Source organism: Megalops cyprinoides, chromosome 10 (assembly GCF_013368585.1).
Source record: "Megalops cyprinoides isolate fMegCyp1 chromosome 10, fMegCyp1.pri, whole genome shotgun sequence".
Lineage (NCBI taxonomy): Eukaryota > Metazoa > Chordata > Actinopteri > Elopiformes > Megalopidae > Megalops > Megalops cyprinoides.
This window is the reverse complement of record NC_050592.1, coordinates 840,145-863,615: the sequence shown is the minus strand read 5'-3', so window position 1 is coordinate 863,615 and position 23,471 is coordinate 840,145. Positions and strand designations below refer to the sequence as shown.

At 45.4% G+C, this 23,471-nt stretch overlaps 3 protein-coding genes across 3 annotated transcripts; 1 reads left to right on the top strand and 2 right to left on the bottom strand.

Moving 5' to 3' along the window:
* Positions 1-430: 430 nt before the first annotated feature.
* Positions 431-3,411, top strand: lim2.5 (lens intrinsic membrane protein 2.5). The gene is made up of 4 exons (XM_036539777.1): positions 431-605; positions 2,063-2,212; positions 2,611-2,745; positions 3,350-3,411. Exons 1-4 carry the CDS (start codon positions 431-433, stop codon positions 3,409-3,411), a joined length of 522 nt encoding a protein of 173 aa, XP_036395670.1.
* Positions 3,412-5,724: 2,313 nt separating this feature from the next.
* Positions 5,725-6,654, bottom strand: LOC118784339 (free fatty acid receptor 2-like). The gene has a single exon (XM_036538546.1). The coding sequence runs from the start codon at positions 6,646-6,648 to the stop codon at positions 5,725-5,727; it is 924 nt and encodes a 307-aa protein (XP_036394439.1). The 5' UTR covers positions 6,649-6,654.
* Positions 6,655-11,036: 4,382 nt separating this feature from the next.
* On the bottom strand, positions 11,037-11,975 carry LOC118784338 (free fatty acid receptor 3-like). Its single transcript, XM_036538545.1, has one exon. The coding sequence runs from the start codon at positions 11,973-11,975 to the stop codon at positions 11,037-11,039; it is 939 nt and encodes a 312-aa protein (XP_036394438.1).
* Between the last annotated feature and the right edge of the window lie 11,496 nt (positions 11,976-23,471).

The window sequence follows — 23,471 nt, the reverse complement described above, 5'->3', positions numbered from 1 at the left end:
GTTACTGAAATATCATTTTGATCAGCGTGTGTACAGTAGTGTATATGTTCAGTAGTGGTGCTAAACAGTGTGTGTGTGTGTGTTGTGATGTGTAATGTTGATCAGTGTGTGTTCGGTAGTGGTGTTGAGCAGCTCTGTGTGTGTGTGTGTGTGTGTGTGTTGTGATGTGTGATGTTGATCAGTGTGTGTTCGGTAGTGGTGTTGAGCAGCTCTGTGTGTGTGTGTGTGTTATGATGTGTGATGTTGATCAGTGTGTGTTCGGTAGTGGTGTTGAGCAGCTGTGTGTGTGTGTGTGTGTGTGTGTTGTGATGTGTGATGTTGATCAGTGTGTGGTGTTGAGCAGCTCTCTGTGTGTGTGTGTGTTATGATGTGTAATGTTGATCAGTGTGTGTTCGGTAGTGGTGTTCAGCAGCTCTCTGTGTGTTTCAGGATGTACAGCTTTATGGGAGGTGGTCTGTTCTGTGCGATCGTGGGGAACATTCTGCTGGTGGTTTCCTGTGCCACAGACTACTGGATGCAATACCGTCTGTCCGGCAGCTTCGCGCACCAGGGCCTGTGGAGGTACTGCATGTCAGGAAAGTGCTACCTGCAGACAGACAGCATCGGTGAGTGGCAGACCCGCCTCGGCCAGGCCTGAGCCCGGGGCCTTCTCCACACTGCGAGTTATTGCAGCGTTGGGACAGACCACGAGGATGCAGATACCCCAGGACTGTACAAGAGCAGCCTTGATGTAGTCCATCACAGGCAGAATGACAAGCCCTCAGCAGCTGGGCCAGACAGCCTGTTTTCATCATTACATGTCATGGTGTGAACGGCGGAACTGTCACAATTGCAGTTATTAACATCATGATCACACCATCATTACTGTTATACTTCACAGGCACCATTTGTGGCTGATATTTCACAATATTTCACAATTGCTAAATGCAGCAGCACAGTGTACCTCATGGAAAGTGTGTGTCACTATGAGGAGGCTAGACTTCATCTCTTCAAGACTGGAGAAACTTTACTGTTAATTTAATTATTTCATTGCATTAGGTTTTAATAATGTAGAAGTGGCCTGAAATAAAAAAAAACTGGATAAACTCTGTATTTGAATTCAAGTGCTACAGCGCTTGACCATTGGCCTCTTCAGTTCAAAGGAAATCATGCATAGTGAGATTCTGTAACGATGTGCTTTTCTGAAGAACACATCACTGTGGATGCAGTGAGACACTGCAGGATCACACATTCACCACTGTGTTAAATAACACACTGAGGAGAATTGCACATAAATGTGCAATTACTTCATGGTCCAGAATTTTTCAGCTGAGTCTGTGGAATCTAACTCTACAAAAGTGGGTGACTTGGGGCTCAGTTTCACTTTGGAACAGAACACACCCAACAGGCTGAAAACAATATTGCAATGCATGGGGCTCGGTGGAACAGTCTTCCTTGTCAAAGGAAAACATACTATAGAGCACAAAAGTTCAGGATTCTGCCTGATGTTGAACATTACAAGTGGATTCACATTTAGATGAATTTTAGTATGAAATATTTAAATGTTGGGAATGTAAGATCCATTGTTGTAAAAAGGGTTCACACAAAAGCTTAACTGTAAAAATTAGTATTTAGTATTAGTATGTTTATTATTTTTATTATTATATTAGTATTTTTTTCCTTAAAGTACGAGAGAATTAAAACCACAGATATTTCGGCCTAAGCCTTCATCAGTGTGTGAATCTAAAATGCACAGAGAAATTAGTGATTGACTGATGCACTGTACTTCCTTGGTTAAAGAGGAAAAACAACCACTATGGGCCTCCATCGTGGCAAATTCCCTGACTGACAATGACGCAGCTTTAGATGTCTGTTTCTGTTCACTATGACCTCTATGTGCCGTCAAAGTATATCTTCACCAAAGGGAAATCGTAGTATAGAAGCATAACAGTCTAGTGATGACCAATGAATGAATGATTCACTCATAACCATATTCATCAGTGAACATGCATTCTAAATGGATTACCACACCGCTGTACAGTGGCAGTTTGCTCAGTATCTCGTCCGGCCTCCTGTTTCTCAGCTTACTGGAACGCCACTCGCGCCTTCATGATCCTATCGGCCATGTCCTGCTTCTCCGGCATCATCGCCGGGATCCTCTCATTCGCTCACTTCTCTGCTTTCGAGAGGTTCAACCGCTCCTTCGCCGCCGGCATCATGTTCTTCATCTCCAGTGAGTCACGCGCACACGCACACACACACGCACACACACACACACACACACACACACACACACACGCACACACACACACACACACACGCACACACACACACACACACACACGCACACACACACACACACACGCACACACACACGCACACACACACACAGACACACACACATACACACACACACACACACACACACACACACACACACACACACACACACACACACACACTCACACACTCTCTCACACACACACACTCTCACACACACACGCACACACACACACACACACACTCTCACACACGCACGCACACGCACACGCACACACATACACAGAGGGCGCTCTCTGCGTGTCTGTGTTTTGGTGAGGCTCACCCCTCTGCTCTCCCCGGTTTTCCCAGCGCTCTTTGTACTGCTGGCCATGGCCATCTACACCGGGGTGACGGTGAACTTCCTGGGTAAGCGCTTTGGGGACTGGCGCTTCTCCTGGTCTTACATCCTGGGCTGGGTGGCTCTGCTCATGACCTTCTTTGCAGGTGAGCCCTAAAAACACAACAACTTCACCTTAACCAGCTGGTACAGCGTGCAAAGGGTTAATGCAAGCATAGCAGTGAGCAAATGTAATTTAGGCTACACATTCAGAAATTACGCCAATAAAATAAATGGTAACACTGAAATTGTGAACACATTCATAAATATTTCAATATTTCCGCCATAAGACCAATTTTTTAGACAAACTGGATTGCCAGTGTGAGCCAGGTATTTGTTTAATTGGTATTTTTAAAAGGTATTTGATGTTAATTATAAATTTTTCAGAAACTTTGTATGTGGGAAAATGCTTAGCAAATTAAACATTTCTGTATTTTATTTTCAGCCGTTGAATGACCACATTGGTGCGTGTATACTGGCTGCTGAATATATTTTTATTCGTATATACTCTATGAAATTCTCCTCAATGGATCACTCAGTGGCAAACATATATGAGTGTGCTGTATTTAAAAATAAATCCGAAAACACAAGGTTTATTCATTTTAATTTCACTTTTAAAAAAGGCCATTGCCTTGAAAATTAAATATAAATATAAGAAATTATGTAGATATAAATAGAAATAAATTCTAACTTGGGATGTCTGCCTTGCAGGTATATTTTACATGTGTGCCTACAGGATGCATGAGTGCAGGAGAATGGCAGGCCCTCGCTAAGCACGCAGCAGAGTGGAAGGCGGAGCAGCAGAGGAGAAGCCGAGCGCGGAGGGCTGGCAGAGCAAGGCCGAGCCCAAGCCAAGCTTCTCACAGAAGTAGCATCTTTAAGAAGAGAACAAACACACCGGACGAGTGAAAAGAGAGGAATATTAGAATTGTTCAGCCTGATTCTACATAATAATACTCATGTATCCACATCCGCAATGACAGAGAAACACATGCTGTTACAGCAGTGCCACGTAGAATTTTTAAAAAAAGTTCCTTATTGAATGGATCGAGTTCATAGCGTGGATAAGTAGGACCAGTTAGGACACATGACCTCAACCTTATCAGCACTAATGATCTACATGTTCACATGCCTCAGTTATCGCGATTGATTTTATCATTAGTACGTCATCGCATCATATGCATATTCTGGTGGTTTTCAGCACACAGGTAGCTGCCTTCCTTTGGAATAAGCAGTGCTGTCATGAATGTGTATGGCTAAACTGTGCTGAAGCTTGGGCTCTGCCCGAGCTGCTGTTCCTGAAGGACCCAGAGGAAACAAACGCTGTTGTATGAATGGTAGTGGTGAGTGAGACTGAAGCACTGCTAGCTGGCACAGGTAAACACGATTTAATGAAACGTGACATTACAGAATGACTGCAGGTTGATACTGAAAATAAAACGACTGCGAGAGCAGAAGCCAAGACTCCCCCAAACAGTGACTTTCTTTTATTTCTCTTGCTTTCATACCATTACCATCGCATTGCAATTACCATAACATACCCATTACCGTCGCATTACAATTACCATTGCATTACCATTACCACTGCATTACAATTGCCATCACACTACTATTACCATCACTTTACACTTACTGTTGTCATTACGTTACTATTGCTCTTCCCTCATCTTCCCTCACCTTCCCTCACCTTCCCTCACCTTCCCTCATCTTCCCTCACCTTCCCTCACCTTCCCTCACCTTCCCTCACCTTCCCTCATCTTCCCTCATCTTCCCTCACCTTCCCTCACCTTCCCTCACCTTCCCTCACCCCACACCCCACACTTCTCTTCTGGTCACATTCCTCCCTCTCTCTAACCCTAACCTTAACCCTAATCACTGTCCACATTTGACACATGTCTAAAATGTATATATACCCCCATGCTGATGGCTATCTGAGAAAGGCAGACCTGACATTCCTTTTCACTCGATTTTCCCATAATGCTCACATCTTCATAAGGGTGTGTGCATCAGTTACACGCCAGTCTGCTCATTTCCTGGGTGAAGCGCCCATCACTCAAAAGATTTCCCCCCATTGGCCAGGCAGCTGAAGGGGTGTGGTCCATGGCAGCAGGGTGAAAATCATGACTCAGTCAAGGACACGTTCTGTTATTAGCATGCTATGTGAGTGTTACTTGGATATTTGTTAAATATTTATATGTTAAATACTTAACATTAGCCATAGTTTCACAGAAAGCTAAACAGGTAGGTTGTGAACTGTATTGCTGACTTAATTTAAAACAACAAAAAAAGATTTGTAGCAAAATGAAAGATAAGTCATCTAATCAAAAACCATTAAGAGCTGTGTTGCCTAGCTAATTAGCGTGTTGTAAACTTAACTCTCATGTTGGCTAACTAACTCCAATGAATGTCAAGATAGCTAGAAAGTTACCTGCATTAGCTACTATCAAACAGAAGCAAAATCCTATATTTACATTTGTCTCACTGAATAATCCGCAAAGTGTCAGTGGAAACTTTTAGTTTGCCAGGAATGAACTCACAGAAAAAAGTGTTGTAATGTTTATACATAAAGCTCAGATCATTTCAATTACAAACAGCTTTTTATATGCAGTATGAAAAGAATCCTTTTGCTACCGTAGGATAATTGATACTACGGTATAGAAAAAATTCTATTCAAGTGCTTGATGTGACAATGAATTTTATTAGTAAATGCTGTATAAATGCTAATATTGCATAAGGTAATAGATTCAAAATGCATTTGTTGAGTGGTATTAATAAGTCGTGTGTGAAATTAACTTACCAAAACATTTGCAAAAGTTTAAATGTTTTATTTTCTGATTAGAGAATCTTTTTTTTTTTCAATTTTAAATTTTCAGTTTGAACCATTTCAACAGAATGCCCCATATACACATCTTATTTATATTTATGTGTGCTTCAGACTTAAAGCATATAACATAAAATAATGCTGCACCAAAAGGATTTATTATATGCTATAGGTAGTTGAAGGAAAATAAAATTTTAATTAGAAGATCAAAAACTACACAGCAAGCTGATGAGCCTGTTTCGTGAAAAAAAAAAAAAAAAACTTATCAGTCTGACTCTGGTCTGAATGTTTTCCAGCAGCTTCCTCTTACTGCTGCTGCCCCCCTCCTCCCCAGGATCTTGAAAATGGAGTCCTTGATGGTGAGCTGGAAGCTGCTGGATGAGAAGAAGAAGATGATGGGATCCAGGCAGGTGTTGAAGGTGCTGAAGAGCAGGGTGTAGTACCTCCACGTGGGGCTGGTCCCCTGCAGGTAACCTACCACATGGGTGAGGTTGTAAGGCAGAAAGCAAACCACGAACACCAGGAGTGTGCCGATAGCCATGCCGATGGCCTTCTGCTTCTTCTGGCGGGATATTCGGGGGCGGGTGTACAGGATGTAAATGCAGCTCAGGTAGCAGAAGGTGCAGGTGAGGAGAGGAAAGAGGCAGAGGACAAAGAAGAATGACAGCCGGACAGGCAGCAGGATCTCCAGCTGCCTGGAGGTGAAGTCCTCATAGCAGATCTCAGTGTTCAGGGTGGTGTTCTCCGAGAGCAGGTGCTCTATGACAAATACAACGCTGCAGTTGGCGGAGCTGACGATCCAGATGACCGCGCTGCCAGCCACAGCGTACAGGGGCTTGCGCAGGAGTTTGTAGCGGATGGGGAAGGCCACGCCCAGGTAGCGGTCAACGCTGACCGCCATGAGCAGCAGGGAGCTGGTGTAGATGGTGGAGAAGAAGAGGAAGGAGGTGACGCTGCACAGGAAGTAGGGCAGGTGCCAGCGCATGTGGGAGGCGGCCTCGTGCATCTTCAGCGGCAGCACCAGCAGGAAGAGGAGGTCCGACACCGTCAGGTTGAGCAGCAGGATGTCTGTGGGCGTGGCCTTCCTGTGGATCTTGATGCTGAAGGCGCAGAGTGATAGGAGGTTGGTGGGCAGACCAATCAGGAAGGTCAGGATGTAGACTGACAGTATCAGCTCCCAGCTCAGCATGCTGAGACTGATAAGAAGCAAAAAGGATAATTAGTAGTATATTAGTAGTACATTATATTAGCAGCGTGTTATCATGAATGGTAATAATGCTGTAGCTGCCAGCATGTAAATTACAGTACTGCTGTAGAGCACTGGATAGTGCAGTCTCCCACATGATGCAAAACACGTCCTGCCTGGAGGCGGCTCCGCTCTGTCTTGGCTTTTATATGCACTTTCAAATGAGGAAATCATTTCCACACTAACAGTGGCACTATCATAGCACATCACGGCAGGTCTCTTCACAAACATTATTAAGGTATTTAATGTAAAGTTTTATAAATACTGCTTCAAGGAGTGTTAGTGTTTATTTTATACTGGTTTTTACCGGGCTTATGGTTCATCTTAATATGTATCCTGCTGTGTTTGCACTAATTTCCGTTTTATGTGTATTACATTGACTGAATTAGTGATTTGTTGATACAATAGAAAATCAATTGGTGTTTAAGCTCAATATATAAAATATGAAAAAAATATCTTACATTTGGAGCAAGTTGGTAAAAAATGAAAATGAATTTTGACAATGTCATGATTTCATACACAATACAATACAATAACAATAATAGGTTCCGTAAACAAAAATAAATAGATAAATAAATAAATTTTGATTTTTCTCTCAGGTTTTTCAGGGGTTCTCCTTTTGAACTATTCTCAGTATGATTAGCATTGCCATGGAAAGTCATCAGACGTTCAGTTATGATTAGCAATATTTCAGATCTCAAGGTACCAACCCTGAAGTGACAACCGTGGGCAGAACTCACCTACAGAAGGTTTCTGAAATCACAATGTTTTGCAGACTTTCGCCTTCGCAGCCTTTTCGCTCGCACAGGGATTCCTGCCTCTCGCACCTGTTGTGGTGCTGCAGCAGGTTTTCGGTCGGTGGAGTTTGTGCAGCTTTGTGCCATGTTAAATGGAAATGCATGTTGATCATTCACTAAAATGCAAAAGCATGCGGGTGTGTTGGAGTCAGCGTCATGGTGCAGGCGTGTCCCTCCGGCCCAAGAGACGCCTCTGTCTCTTCTTAACATTACATCCAGAGCTGTGAGATAGTAGCGTATCGTTGCACACAATGATATGTTCAGGGGGGAAATGTATGCCGTAAAGATTTATTCTGCTCGAGTTTTCAACTCCATCTTTCTGAAATAAATCTGCCATTGATGGAAAGGGTTTTCCCGATTATTTTCACTTTTGATTTCGTTGCTAATAACTAAGTGAGAATATATCTGCAGAACCAGACTTTTACCACATTCGGTGTCCCACCATTATAAACTTATTCTGGCGACTCTATTTTGAAGGGATAAACCGGGCCAACCTGACGCAAAAGCGAACGAAGCGCCTGCTTAGGGCCCCCGTGGCCACCAGAGGGCCCCCAAGAGCGCTGGAAGTGTCCCACAAGAGAGCTTGAAATGTTTTTTTTGTGATATATTATGTTATGTCAATGGTAATCATACAAAAACGCAATAAGCAATGACAATAGTCAATAGTATTGGTGGCGCCGAGGCGGTGGGGGGGCCCCCAAATCAAATTCTGCTTAGGGCCCTAAGATTTCGCTCAAACAAAGTACCTGTGTGACCACCATGTCAAAATGACCTTTCAGTTCCTAGAACACAGTCGCAGAGCTGAACTGACAAATATAGGTACCTCGAGTTGCTACACAGCTAGCTGATACCCCAGCAAGCCTGCCAGCGTGTCACGCCAAACGCTGCCCAGAGTTGTCCCACTCAGTTTTTACTCCATTTGGTACAAGAAAAACAGCGTCGGTTCCTCTAGAAATATTTTTGACATCTTATCAATTGAAAAAAAAACACCCTATTACAAAATCAATCCTGAAATGAAACTCTTAATATTAGGCCTATACAAAGAAATGTGTAATGGGAGCGCATCTAGGATGAGGAAAATTCCAAAAAGTGCTCAGGGAAGCCTCTAATTTAGGAGACAGTCACACAAAAAAGGAAGTACTATTGAGGAAAAACTGAACATAACGATAAAATACTTTTTCTTATGCTGTATATTACAAATCCTACAACAATATAATAATGTAATAATATAGCAGCATAACAAATCTCTTGAAAGGGTAAACATATTTATTTCCTGTTTAAATGCAGTTAAATTTCCTGGATGAAAGGAAGGTTCAGACTGCTTTCCTGTCGTATAATTGCACCGATAACTAAGATGCCAGTTTTTCCTGACTGTCGCTACATTATTTTTCATTTTTCCATTTTCTCCCCAATTTGGAATGGCCAGTTCCCCTAATTCTGGAATGTCCAATCTGTCATCATTGATGTTCGGTCCTATTGCACAACCCCCACTGTCAATCCAGGAGAGCATGGACAAGCACGTGCCCTCCTCTAAGACACGTGATGTCAGCCGCTGCTTCTTTTCGCCCCGCGGTCCACAAGCTAAGCTAGCACAGAGATGAGTCAGAGGAAGACATTTCATATGCAGCTTTGGCACGTGGACCACAGGCGCCCTGATGCACTGATGCGGAGTGTGATTTGAATATCAGTGACGCAAACGACTGTGACTGAAGCTGGTGGTCACAGCCTCGCTGTTGTGCATTCATACTGAAGAACAGCCTTATGGGAGCCTGGAATTCACTGTCCAGCACAAATCCGCTTTCATCAAAGCATTTTAACTTAGTATAGTGTTTTAAGTATCGTACGTTTTTTGAAAAGCCCATTGAAGGTGTACAAGAAGGACGAGAAGTGCATTACTACCGTTTAGTCTGCAGTATTTTGGAATCTCATTAGATGATACTGTAATCAACAGATATTTCTTTTTTTTCGGGGGGGGGGGGGGGGGGGTTCCTTGACTCTCAGCTGTGACGGTGGTCTTTAGATAACCCGGCTACAGCATGTGGGCATGGCACAAGCTGATCACTGTGGTCCATCTTCCTCCCAGGCCACATCGTGAGCTGGCAGTGACCCCCAGACTGCAGTTTTCCTTCCACTGGGGGATGGGGTGGGGAGGTCAGTGTGTCAATCCCACCACACATCAGTGACCTCTGCTGGCCAATCAGGTGCCTGCAGGTCTGTCTGTATAGAGCCATGTGTGGACTGTGTGTCTTGGACTTATGCCTGGGCAGGTTTAGCCTGGGAATTGTGGTGTGGGTGTCTGTTGTTTTGGGGGAGAGAATGTGTTTGTCTGCGATCCTCTGGACTGTTAGGGTAGTGATGAACACCATTTCTATGACAACTGGGCATTCCAAAGTGGAATGAAAGTATTGGGCATTCCAAATAAAAAAGTGTGTTTTGTGTGAAAGGGGTGAATCTACTTCTCAGAAGACTCCTCCAAACAAAATCTTCAGATTGCTAGGCCTCTCACCGCCAGACAGTGGAGAATGAAGGGATCTGGTTGCTCTTCTACACTGTAGTTCCATTGTGGTCACAGTGTTCTGGTCGCACACAGAAGTGCTCCAGTGTGTGGAGGCTGGCTGTGTTTGACTTAACGATGGATCCTACACAGAGTATATCGAAATATAAACCATTCCTCACGCACAAATGAAGTGATATCATCAGTTTTTAATGTTGTGCATTTTCCAGAGACATCACAGTGTGGCATAATTCTGTTTCCACTCACGTTACTAAGCGTCCCGTCGACTGATTATGTTTTACAAAAATGCAGTGTAAATGTAAAATTAATTCAACATGCTTGCTTAAAAAGTATGTATTTATAAATATATTTATGTTGATATATTTTAATATATATTATGTATAGATCTTGTTTAAATATTTTGTAAGGAGATGTTCTGCAATATTTTTTTAGTTTTTAATATACAAAGACTAGACACCAATAGAAAGTGTTAGCTGTTGTTATTTCAATAAATAAATAAGTATACAAGTTATAGCTTGGCTTTGATTAGAATAAAAAAGAAGCAACCTTCAGCTTATATTGCAGCGCTACAGTGATCTCAGCATAACTGCAGCTCAGATCTTAGGGGCCGTTTGGGAACAGATACTTCATCCAACTCATTTCAGGCTGCCATTTTGATATGAACACAACAAGTATTTCATGGTGGTTTATTTAGTGTGCCATGCTCTGATGCTTCATGTTTCTGAGGCATAGTCAGTTCCCAGACCTCTCCAAATACATCCAAAGGGTCTCGTTAGTAGAGAAATCCGTGTAGAAAGGGAATGCTTACATGCAGTGGGTGCACCTTCTATTTAAACACTCATATTGCAAGGCATCATATCCAGATTTGAATTATGTAACTTTGTTTCCAATGTGCGATTGTAATGTCTCACTTCTGTAAGGCCGGGAGCCAGTCTCATGTGGGAGAAGATCAGGTGAAGCACTGCGGGCAGCTCTGTAACTGTGCTTTCCTCTCACTTTGCAAAACGGAGCACCTCCCTTTACTGGAGGGCCGGGTTTGTTTGTCCCTGCCGGGCCTCCGTGCCTGTAGCATTACGCTGCAGGGTCACCAGAGCGGTCATGGAGCTGCTCCTCACCCCTCTGGTCAGGATGTTCTTCATGTTGACTTGGAAGGCGGAGGAGGAGAAGTAGAAGGTGATGGGGTCCAGGACAGAGTTGATGCTGCTCAGGAGCAGAGTGTAGGATCGCCACTGGTCGCTTTCCTTGTGCAGAAACCCCACAATGTGAGTGACATTGAAGGGCAGGAAACAGACCACAAACACCAGCAGCGTTCCTGCAGCCATGCCCGTGGCCCTCAGCTTCTTCTCCCGGCCGAAGTTGGACAGCTTGCTGAGTATGAGAATGAGGTTCAGGTAGCAGAAGGCGCAGACCAGGAGAGGAATGAAACACAAGACGATGCTGATCTCCAGACGCATGGGAAGTACGATCGCCATCTGCTTTGGAGAGAAGTTGTCGTAGCAGATGTGGGCTGGGCTCCCTGTCCTCTGCTGGTCAACGATGTAAATGAAACACAGATGGGCGGAGCTGACGATCCAGATGGCCGCGCTGCCGGCCACAGCGTACAGGGGCTTGCGCAGGAGTTTGTAGCGGATGGGGAAGGCCACGCCCAGGTAGCGGTCAACGCTGACCGCCATGAGCAGCAGGGAGCTGGTGTAGATGGTGGAGAAGAAGAGGAAGGAGGTGACGCTGCACAGGAAGTAGGGCAGGTGCCAGCGCATGTGGGAGGCGGCCTCGTGCATCTTCAGCGGCAGCACCAGCAGGAAGAGGAGGTCCGACACCGTCAGGTTGAGCAGCAGGATGTCTGTGGGCGTGGCCTTCCTGTGGATCTTGATGCTGAAGGCGCAGAGTGATAGGAGGTTGGTGGGCAGACCAATCAGGAAGGTCAGGATGTAGACTGACAGTATCAGCTCCCAGCTCATGGGAATCTACCACAAATCAAGCAAAAAACAAAATATAGTGTATCATACTGAGCAATAAAAGGAATGACAATAATATTGCAAGTTTAATTCCTGCCTCAAGGATCTCGTAGCACTTCACAGTGAAGGGTGAGCTGACTCATTTCAACCACCTCCAATGTGTAGCACCTGCTGAGAGATGCATGGCGGCCATTTCCAGACAAACACCTCAATTTTTCATGAGAACATTGTTTGCTTTGGGATCATTAATGACTACAGAATCAATAGTATTCTAAAAGAACTGACATTACAGAAATCATTAAAAATGTCTTAAAATTGTCTCTAATTAATATGTAATTATTATTATTATTATATTAATACTAATATGTAGCTAAATGGTATGGTGGAAATGTATTTCCTTGGTGCAGTAGTAACTCATGTCTCCACCAGTCTGTCATCATGCAGGGCAACAAAAAAAGCAGGTATCCAATGGAATGATAGTTCCTTGAAAGGTGCTGCCAAGCGTGAATTATAATGTTTGATAACCCCAGTATGTATATCAGCGTTTGAGGCAATGGAAGTTTCCATCTTGGAGTGGAGCGTCACATATCAGCCAACCTGTCATCTCCTTTCCAATGAGTGGAGCACTGTTACAGGACCATGCATGTAACTGGCACACTAAAACAGGTCTCGGTGGTAAATGCAATCAGAGAGAGCTCACAGCAGCAGAGTAAACTGCCGTTTATGCTACAGGGCAGGGCTGTTTATGTCAGCAGGGTGTCCTCGTGTCTCCGCTCCGGTGCCGGTGAGCTCCGCAGGTCAAGTGGAGAGAAAGGGCCGTGGAGAGACGAGTCTAATGTATAATCAGCAAAATACGGCTGCGCAAAGCAGGCCACAGGCCCGGCGCTGTGGGGGTGCTTAGGGGTGCATTGTACCCCCAGATGGACCTCGGTGCACCCCCAGTTTTCTCCTTATATCCGATGTCACAGTATTTATGACTTTTTGTGCTCCCTGTGGATTGCAGTTACACCCCTATGTATTTTCTCCTGGCGCTGAGCCTGGTATAAAGGCTAAAAGCATAAGAACTCATTCTTTAAATTCTCTTTAAAGTCACATTTTTAAAAATAAAAACAAAGAAAAAAATCAAATCTGGGCAAACTTAGTAATTTATTTATGCAGATGAATGTGTGGAGGGATATTAAGGTTTTGTGTGTTAAACTCTTCCCCTACACCTGTCTGCTGCCGGAGTCCTGCCACACCCAAGCCAAGGCTGAGAAAACACACAGTCAAGGCCAGACATGGATTTGCCGTATAAGCGTTCTTCAACAAGACAGAGAAAGAATGACATTTGCTGCAATGTCAGTTACAATTTAGGCCTACAAGAAAAAGGTATGAGACAATTTTTCTTTTTCAGGTTTATGTTTTTTTTTCTGGTGGGGACATGGGTACACCATCTTTATTCGCATCTTTATATCTTTATACATAAAAACTGAAACTATTAAAAAATGATCTAAAAGAATGTGAGAGGAAAGAACCATATGAAAGGCATGACAGCCAGTTTGCTGAAGCCCGAGCTTTGGGCATGTTGGGGCTTCCCTCAGATGAGTGCAGATGTTACTCACGTTTTCGTGGCTGAGCGTGAGGTTCCCGTGATAAGCCTCCATGTGGGCAGCAGTGGAGCAGCAGCGGTGAGGCGGTCGCTGGCGTCTGTCTGCAGAGCTCCTCTCAGTGGGCCGGACGCTCCCGCTGTAGCTCCAGCTCCAGCTCCTCGCTCAGACTGTGGCTCACTCAGAGGACTCTGATCAGACAGCGAAAACAGTGAATTTTTCGAGGCTTGTTGCCGTGTCACTTGCAGTCCAGCGGTTTCTTTGCGGATCTGATGTTCATTGGAAGAACCGCTGGGACCAGGAACATCTCGGGACTCTTATTTGGCTAAATATCACTAGCCAAATCACCAAATCAGCCAAATAGACGCATCGTAAACCGTGTGGAGGTGGCCACTGACCTTAAATGAGAGCAGTTTGCATGAGGAAATATCAGCCTTCACACAGCCTGCAGTTTGAGCACAGCACAACCACACACACTCACACAAGCATACACACACACAGGCACACACACACACACACTCTGCCACAAGCATATACGCACACACGCACACACACACACACACACACACTCACACAAGCATGCACACAAACACACTCACACAAGCATACACACACACACACACACTCTCACACAAGCACACACACACACACTCACACAAGCATGCACACAAACACACTCACACAAGCATACACACACACAGACACACACACACACACACTCTCACACAAGCATACACACACACACACACACACACACACACTCTCACACAAGCATGCACACAAACACACACACAAGCATACACACACACACACACTCACACAAGCATGCACACAAACACACGCACACAAGCATACACACACACAGACACGCACACGCAAACACACTCTCACACAAGCACACACACACAGTCACACAAGCATGCACACAAACGTCATGTTGGCGAGAAAAATAATTTTGAATTTACATCAAATTTATTCATAGTTACAATCTGCATACAGCCCTGTGTCCATCTCCACACCCATTACTCTTGCTTGAATTACTCATGAACTTATCATTGCATAGATATCACAAGAAAGAGCGAAACCGGAGTTTTGTAATGATGCTAGTCACATATTTGTACATACCGAAGTAATTACGTTATGAAGACAGATCAAACTTCTGCAAAGTAATATCTTTACTAATTTCTTCACCCATTTTCACACTCCGGTTTCTCAGTTGAATAAGTCACAAATCGCTTCACAACACATATCAAAATAAACAGCAGAACTTACCCTTTCCGATGATACTAGCTGTTTCTCTGTGCGAAACAGCGTTGTCGTTGTAGTTGCATTCTTGGGTCACCTTCTCTCACTGATAGCCCATAACTTACATATACAGCAGTAATAGTGGAAAAATCTCTTCAGCAACAACTACATCTGTATTTTGCCTATATAAATGCAAATTTCAATGCAAATATGACCACTTACAAAAGTGGTAACAAACAAAAAAAGTGAATAAACTTTCTGCTAAAATCAGAATAATCTGTCTTATTTCAAGCATATAGTTTCATTTGTCTGTCAAAACGTAACATATTTCCATCTACAGTGATCTAAACTTCGTTTTGAACTGAAAGTTAACTGTTTTGAACAGAGTATCTAAACGTCTGCAAAATTTGCTGTAGTTGTACAGAATTTTGCTGGTGGTGAACATTGACTGAAAGAGGTATTCATGAATTTCGGAAGAAGTGGCAATTGAATGCATTTTGTATCAAAGTAATGCAAAAGTATACACAGTTTAGTTCACATAGTCTACTGATATGGTGAATGTGTTAAGTGTTTTGAAAAAGTGGACATGGTATTGAGACATGTGAAAATGATTGTAAAAAACTGTAAGTAAAATTCAACAAACAAATGCTTGTGATGAGTCATAAGTCACAATCAAACATAGAATTTTGGGGCCCCAAATAAACCTTCTCTGTAAAGAATGCTCTTTCAGCAGCACCTGCAACAGCTGCTTGGTCTCAGCTTTTACTGATTGGTCAGAGTTTAGAACTGGGGGTAGCTCAGAAATAAGACCCACGAGCGTGCACAAAGTTTTCCCAGCTTTCGATTGCTGGTTTTAAAGAGAGATTTGTGTTGATGAACGCTCCACCTGTGAGGTAATGATTGGCAGTTCGTGTAGGTTGGGTCTGTAACATTGCCAGAAGGTGGCGCTATTCGCCCATCACATGAAATACGTTTTGCATCCAGAGACCACTCACACTACTGTTACCAGATTCCAAGTACAGCCAGACAGATCCATGGACTCAATCAAAACATCTGAGAGGTTTTTTGCATAACCACAGCTTCATGGTGGATCCGATGGCCACTTAATGCCATGCTTTATGTTTTAAAAGACTCACATAGAGACATGAAGCAAGAGGTGAAATTACTGACTTGCCCTGGCTCCTGCTCTCTCCCTCCCTCTCTCTTTCCCTTCCTCTTTACCGCCAGAGCTTAGAACACCGCAAGTTCAGCTCTTGCAGGGTTGTAGAACTGCAAAATAATTGCCTGGACTAGTGTCCCACCCAAAATGATGAGTGCACAGAAAGCCTTTATTCAGTGAAAAGTCAATGAAATAGATATGAAGTTATCGCAGCTGGGGTAACCTTCTGAAACCAGCTCCCGAATACAGGTGTATTATAAATAGGTGGAGGGCTCCTGCCCTCTTTCTACACAGTTTCACAGCAAAGAAGAACTTCCTCCTGGAAACTGCAGACCCTAGGCCCCACCACACCAAAGCACAGAGGATTTCATAGGTGACACAGGTTTACATATTCACAGGATTACATATTAACAGGTAACATATTCACAGGCAGCATATTCTGCTGGTCCCACTGTCTGAAAGCTTCACTCTTTCTGGTTGTGATGTGATGTGAAGGTTCAGGGTCTCAGCAGTTTTGGTAGATGGTGTCTGTGTCTTCGTCCTGTGGCGGGGAAGAGCAGGAGAAACATGCTGTGATGGTGTGCGTCCCGGTCTGCAGCACTGCCGTGGTGACCTTGCTGTGGAGTTACAATCTGCAGCTGCAGAGCCAGCATTCAGGTCACCACACAGAGACAGTCACCCCGAGACCACACCGGTGGCTGTGCCAGGATGTGGCAGAGGGGTTGAGGCACCCTTTTCCTTTGTCTAATCACAATGACTACTTTTGCAAAAAGAGGGATTTTTTTTTCTTTTTTCAGTGTGGAGTTCTCTCACTGTCTTTCATTTCCTTTCCATGTGCATGCCGTACTAGCCTTTCATTCATGTGTCAAGTCCTTCTGCTGACTGGAAATTCACTGGCCATCGTGTTCCCTCTGCCACCCACCTGGCACAGGGTCCCCTGTGTCCCACTGTGTCTGGCTCCTGATTCTCCAGAGAAAGCCTGACTCTTCTCTTTGCTTCCTCTCCTTAACTGTCTCTCTGAGCTGAACTGAGTCCTGAGGCAGCTCTCATTAAGGATTTGAGTGATACACTCCTGTCTTCTGATTCTCTCTACACTCAAACGTCTGAGTACTGCCTTCATCACAATAAACCACCAGATCATTTTGAATAGACTTTGAATGCACAGCTAGTCTAAAGGGAGGTCCCCTTTCGGGGGTTTAGATTGTCCCTGTTTGACAGATTCAAGGTTTGTGCAACTTAATGAGGCGGCAGTGTAGCATAGTGGTCAAGGAGCAGGACTTGTAATTGAAAGGTTGCTGGTTCGATCCCCGCTGATCCACTGCTGCTGTACCCTTGGGCAAGGTACTTAACCCACAATTGCCTCAGTAAATATCCAGCTGGATAAATGGATGACATTGTAAAGAACTGTAACCTATGTAAGTCACTTTGGATAAAAGCATCTGCTAAATGAATAAATGTAAATGTAATGCTTCCAGTTTCCAAAAGTCAATCACAGTGTCCAACAGAGTTCAGCCCTAAGGCTCTTCCAGACAAACCTGCTGCCGCTTCAGAGACATCAGCTGTACACATGGAATTTATTTTCATTTCTCCGTCAGTGACACACAGATAGTCTTTATGACCAGGAGTCCTAACCATACTGCTCCCCTCCCCTCCCCTCCCCTTCTGAGGGTGAGGCTACCTAATGTCATACTGCTCCATCACATATTGCGCCCTAATTGCCTGGTCATCCCTTTCTAACTGCTACCCTCTCTCCCTCCCTCTCCCTCTCCCTCTCCCTCTCTCCTTCTCTCCTTCTCTCCCCTCTCTCCCTCCCTCTCTCTCTCTCCTTCTCTCCTTCTCTCCCCTCTCTCCCTCCTTCTCCCTCTTCCTCTCTCCCTTTCTCCCTCTCTCTCTCTCCCCCTCTCTCCCTCTCCCCCTCTCTCCCCTCTCCCCCTCCCCTCTCCCCTCTCTCCCTCCCTCTCCCCTCTCTCCCTCTCCCCTCTCCCCTCTCTCCCTCTCCCCCTCTCTCCCCTCTCCCCCTCTCCCCCTCTCTCCCTCTCTCCCTCTCTCCCTCCGTCTCTCTGCTGGGTGGAGGGTCCCCCTCATGTCCTGCCTGGGGGCGCCATGCCACCCCCTGCCCGCCACACTGCCTCCAGGCTCAGACTGAAGCGACGAGCTGATTCCCAGGAGTCAACCTTCAGAGAATATTTTTCATTCCCTCTGGAAAGTACTCTCCCTTCAATGTTTTGTGACAATTTCCATAGTAAAATGTAAAAGTGCTTTTATAATGTAAAAGTGCATTATAACAAGAACAATTTACTTGATAGCCTGACTGACTTGCTGGCATCTCCGCAACAACTTCTGAAAACCCCTTGGGGAGTTTTTATTCTGTGTCTTTAATAATGAGCAAATGTAATATTAATAAAGGTAATCCACACCTGACAGGGTGAAACTGCAGAAGTAAAAATCGTGTGTTTCATGCACAGATAAGAGCATGACGAAATCAACTGGTGAAACACCAGTAAAAAGGGCCACCTGACCACACTGCAGGGCACAGCATGGCATGAATATTCAGCTCTCCTTCACCAGTCAATGCCAGGCATGAACCTTAAGAGTACCGCTGTGGACTTTGTCTTACCTTCCATGGTCAATTACTGCAAAAATCTACAATCACACAAATCACATTAATATGTGCCAGGGATCAGTTGTTCTTGTGGCTGTAACTGCTTAAGACCAGGTGTGTCCTGGTGGAATTTAAAGGTGTAGTTTTACAATGTGTGGATCATGTGTACCTGTCCCAGCAGTAATGATGCAGCTGCCGGGGAGGAGCCTTCGGTGACACAGAGAGCCCGTACCTAACAGCAGCCGCCGGGGAGGAGCCTCCGGTGACACAGAGAGCCCGTACCTGTTTTTTGTGGAACGCTGAAGTGTGCTCCCAGCTGGCTGGCTTGTTGCCTCTGGAAGCCTGGATAGGTTGGAGGCTGACCTCATAGTCTGACTCCTCCTCCTCACTGTTGTACCTGGGGCTTCTGTCCCCGTTAGACTCGGCCCCGCCCCTGCTGCTGGTGCTGCCACGCCCACACCTGCCTCCTCGCCTGGACGAGCGAGTCAAAATGCGCATTGTTGGGAAGAGCTGGTGACTTATGGGAGCAGTCAGACTCATCGGCATCTGTGTGTCTCACCTGGGAGGCTCGACGTACCGGGGTCCCTTTGCCTGGGGGGGTCTCCTGGGAGGCGGGGGACTGGAGGAGTAGGAATCTGAAAAACTGGACATAAAAGTATGGCTCACACACAGTCATCACTCTCCTTCCAGAGCTGCTGGGGAGAACAGAGAAAAGCAGCAGATATGATGCATGGCAGTGATGCATGGCAGTGATGCATGGCAGTGATGCATGGCGGTGATTCATGGCAGAGATGGATGTGAGTGATGCATGGCAGAGATGCATGGCAGTGATACATGGCAGTGATGCATGGCAGTGATGGACGGCAGTGATGCAGTAATGCATGGCAGTGATGGATAGGAGGGGAGGAGAGGTGGCACCTGTTTGGCATGGGGGGGCCCTGCTGGTCTGAGTGATGGATGAGTCTGCATGGGGGGAGTGGGGGAATGGGAGAGATTAGAACTGGAACTGAATGTGACACACTTCAGCAGCCTGTAATGCCATGGCATTGACCCTGTTCGGCAAGTTCACCTCTTTCTGCAGAGCCTCCTGCAGAAAAATACACCTCCAGCACACAAGAGGGCAAAGACACACGGCCCAACAGCCTGCGCCCACGGCTGCAACCCTGACAGAAAGAGGAAGAGAGAGAAGTGCTTAACACTCATGTGTCAGTGCCATCATCCACCCTCTGTCTGGAAACAGCTATGGGCTGATTTTCGGAGGGGGCCTCTGCTTCCTCTTTTGCAAGCTCACTGTCCTCCTTCCTTACAGCTGTACTTGCAGTTCCCTCCACCTCCCGACATAGAGCAGTGACCAGCACAGAAAGCTCTCCAAACCTGCAGCGGTGTCCACGGGCAGTGGCTGGGTGACATTTCCCAGCGGGTTTCTGGCGGTGCAGGACACTCTGAGCTGCGTTTTCACTGGCCCTGTCAGCACAGCGGACACTACGCCCTCTCCCTGCGCCACGGTGGAAGTGAGGGATTCTGGGATGTCGCTGCCGTTGACCTCCCAGTGCAGGGTGGCATTGGGATGGGCCTCTGCTCGGCACACACACCTCAAATGGCCGTCCCTCACAGAGCAGGAAGAGTCTGACAGGACCACGGGAGAAACTGGGGGGGGGGGGGGGGGGGGGGCAGTGTGCATGTAAGAGACGCATTGTTCTGCTGGTGTGGGCACATACAAATGCCACACCTGTGTGTTATGAGTTAAAATGACACAGTAAATCAAACACCTTTAAATAATATAGTCTGGCACACATATACTCTGCAGAACTTTCTTGTTGAGCTGAAGGAAATGCAGACAGTGTGAAAAATGTGCACTCACACTGGACATCAAGAGCCAGCCAGCTGGAGTGGCCCTCTCCCACCATGTTCCTGGCAGTGCAGAAGAAGGAAGCGTTTCGCCTGATGCTGGGCACGGAGACTTCGCCCCCAGTTGAGTTGAGCTCAACACTCTTACCGTCCTGGGCTTTGAGCCACCGATAGAGGTAGGGTGGGGGATTGCTGTCACCAAAGCACGCGAGTGTGACCCTGTCACCCTCCCTCACAGTGCGGCTTTCAGCTGTCACATTGACATCTGCAGGAGCATCTGTTAGCAACAGGAAAGGCAGCCACTTCAAAGCAGCCAGATATCGCTTACATGCAGACATGAAAGACTGTTAGAAACCACACAGAATATTCACCACTGTCCACCGCTGCAGATCATTCAGTGTGCTGGACCCCACTGCGTAAAGCATCTATAACTCCCTCATTAAAATGTCGTAACATTATTATAAAACATTAACAGGCAAATGCAGTGCTTTCTCAAGGAAACGCATGTTATGTAAAACTCTATCCTCAAATGTAACATATAACACTTGATGATGTCACTTTATTTATGGTCACCTCTCTGCCGGTGTGTCCCACCCACGTGTTTAGAAGTGATTTGTGGTGATGTCACACAGTGGTGGCAGAGCAGTGTCACACAGCCTGCGGGAGCGTGTTCTTTCTGTAAAGCGTGATGAGTTTCTGAGGTATTTATTTCAGTGTGTGTATCGCTGCAGGGCGGTGTGTATCTGTCTGACTCACATAAAACATTCAACCGGATGGCTGAGCTGGGTCTGGAGACGAACCCGCTGAGCTGAGCCATGCAGGTAATCTCTCTGCCATGATCCCTGCGTGAGACCCTCCTGCTCACCGTTGCCCTGGAAACCCACAGACCTACACGCTCCCCCTCCGTCAGGGACACAGAGACGGCGCTTTCAGGCAGCCCCGCCCACAGGAGGGAGGGTGGAGAAACCGGGCAGGAGTGGACCACACTGCACACCACCGAGAAATTGGAGCCTTCTGTTATCGTGCTGCTCTCTGTCTCCATGCTGGGGACTGCCTCAGCTCCTTACAACGACAGACAGTATACCAAAGAAGCATGGAGCGTTGCAGAATGGAACTGCCCATATCAGATGTACAGTGACATACTGTATTGCCACACACAGGGTGATGGCCTCACAGCCTGGAAATGCATCACTGAGAAAACAATGAAATGGGTTTTATCTCACTGGCGTACAGATTTCAGTGATTTTGTTCCTCATCTACTCTTATGGCCTGTTGAGTTCAGTTTTGGGGTCAGTTTTATTTTCTGTTTTTACGATTTTCATTTTTACATAACCATAACATTTTCTTGAGCACATGGCAGAATGCTGTATGCTACGTAATGACGCCTACAATACTGCTATCATCATCACATTAATGGTGTGGTGTTGTCTCTGCTTTTGGCCTAACTTCTCTGGATAAGAGCATTTGCTAAATGACTGAATGTAAATGTAAACAATACCCAGTTTACCTGTCAGTGCATCCTAGTGACTTGAGTCGGTTAGCCATTCTGTTAACTGACTGTCTAATTGTCATTTGTTTTTGCTTTCCGTAAAATTTTCAATGGCTAATAATGGATAAATCAGAAGTTTTAATTCTCAGACAGGAGCATAACACTGAGCAAATATGCTCTAATCTGGGCTCCCTATTCATAAATGTGAAACCTGCCTGCAGGAATTTTAGTGTATTCTGAGTGTGAATTTTGATGCACACACAAAAATGTATATTCTGTCACGCTACTTCCAATTGAGCAGTTGAGTTGTCTTTTTAGAGACCCTGAGAAAGTAATTAAAGTTTTAACTTCATTTTTGATAGATTACTGTAACTCACTTTAAACCTGTCTAATCTGTCAATCTCTCTCATATCTTCAAATGGTTCAAATTCAGCAATGAAGCCTCTGACCAAGAGAAACAAGGGAACATATACTACACTAATCCTGCTATCTCTCCATTGGCCTCCAGTTGCTTTAAGACTTTTTTTTATTACTTTCAAGCCAAGAAAAAAAATTAGCTTCTTTATACATTCCAGAGCACTCACATCTGCTAACACAACCCTCCTGACTGTTCCCGCGCTGCAATCATACTGCATACATTTCAAAGAGCTGAGTCCTCAGAGGTGAGTCCTCACCTGCAACCTTGATGGTCACAGTTTGGCCAGGCAACCTTTTGTTGTCTCGTTCCGGGTAGATCCACACATACAGCCTGATGGAGTCATCCGCTGGCCTGACTGCGCTGATTCTCAGAGAGCAGTTCCCCTCACTGGCGTTCCCCACAACTGACGTGCGACCTTTGAACTGGTCCACCACACCTCCCGGGTCGTGGCCATCGTAGACCTTCAGCCATTTGATGGTGTGGTACTGGTACCAGACCACCCGATCGTGGAGGCTTGTCTGGCACGGGACCAGCACACAGCTTCCCTTCACTGCGGAGACTTCCTGTGGAATCTCCACCTTCCAGCTCTTACACACACCACACAGAACACCTCCTGAACGAAGAGCAAAAACCAAGATGGTGAAATTGCACTCAGAGGTTCATGAGCTCTCTAAAACTTTTCAGTGAATGGTGAATGTTTTACAAGGATTCAGAAGACCAGCAGTCTCAGGGACCTCTGTCTGAGCTGGGTCATATAGCAAAAGACATTGCAGTTCCCAGAGTAATGAACTTTCTGTTTCTGATGATGTGCGGTCTGCCATTTCTGTGTAGGCAGAGTTATGACAGAAATAGATGCGTGTGCCATAAATAATATCCATTACCTCTTCAATACATACTCGACCAAACGCAGAAGGCAGGAGGGCAGAAACACCACATATTAACAAACCACCTCCCAATTTATGCATTTTATTTCATGAAATCAACCAAGCCCGTGATACTTTTAGCAGTTCCTACTCGTAATTTTGTTTTGTGCCCAGACAGTCACTGGCAATTCATTACTGTCTGCCTTAAGCTGATGAATATAAATAATAAGTAAAAGCTCAATATGCTTAAACTACATTTTCTGTATTTTGTACCAAAATTATTCAAATG

What these genes read in the sequence shown, in the direction of transcription:
- LOC118784338 (XM_036538545.1), bottom strand. Translation starts at nt 11,975, where the DNA reads ATGAGCTGGGAGCTGATACTGTCAGTCTACATCCTGACCTTCCTGATT.
- LOC118784339 (XM_036538546.1), bottom strand. Translation starts at nt 6,648, where the DNA reads ATGCTGAGCTGGGAGCTGATACTGTCAGTCTACATCCTGACCTTCCTG.
- lim2.5 (XM_036539777.1), top strand. Translation starts at nt 431, where the DNA reads ATGTACAGCTTTATGGGAGGTGGTCTGTTCTGTGCGATCGTGGGGAAC. An exon ending in CCTGCAGACAGACAGCATCG is followed by an intron (nt 606 to 2,062) that starts GTGAGTGGCAGA and finishes CCTGTTTCTCAG; the next exon opens with CTTACTGGAACGCCACTCGC. An exon ending in CATCATGTTCTTCATCTCCA is followed by an intron (nt 2,213 to 2,610) that starts GTGAGTCACGCG and finishes CGGTTTTCCCAG; the next exon opens with CGCTCTTTGTACTGCTGGCC.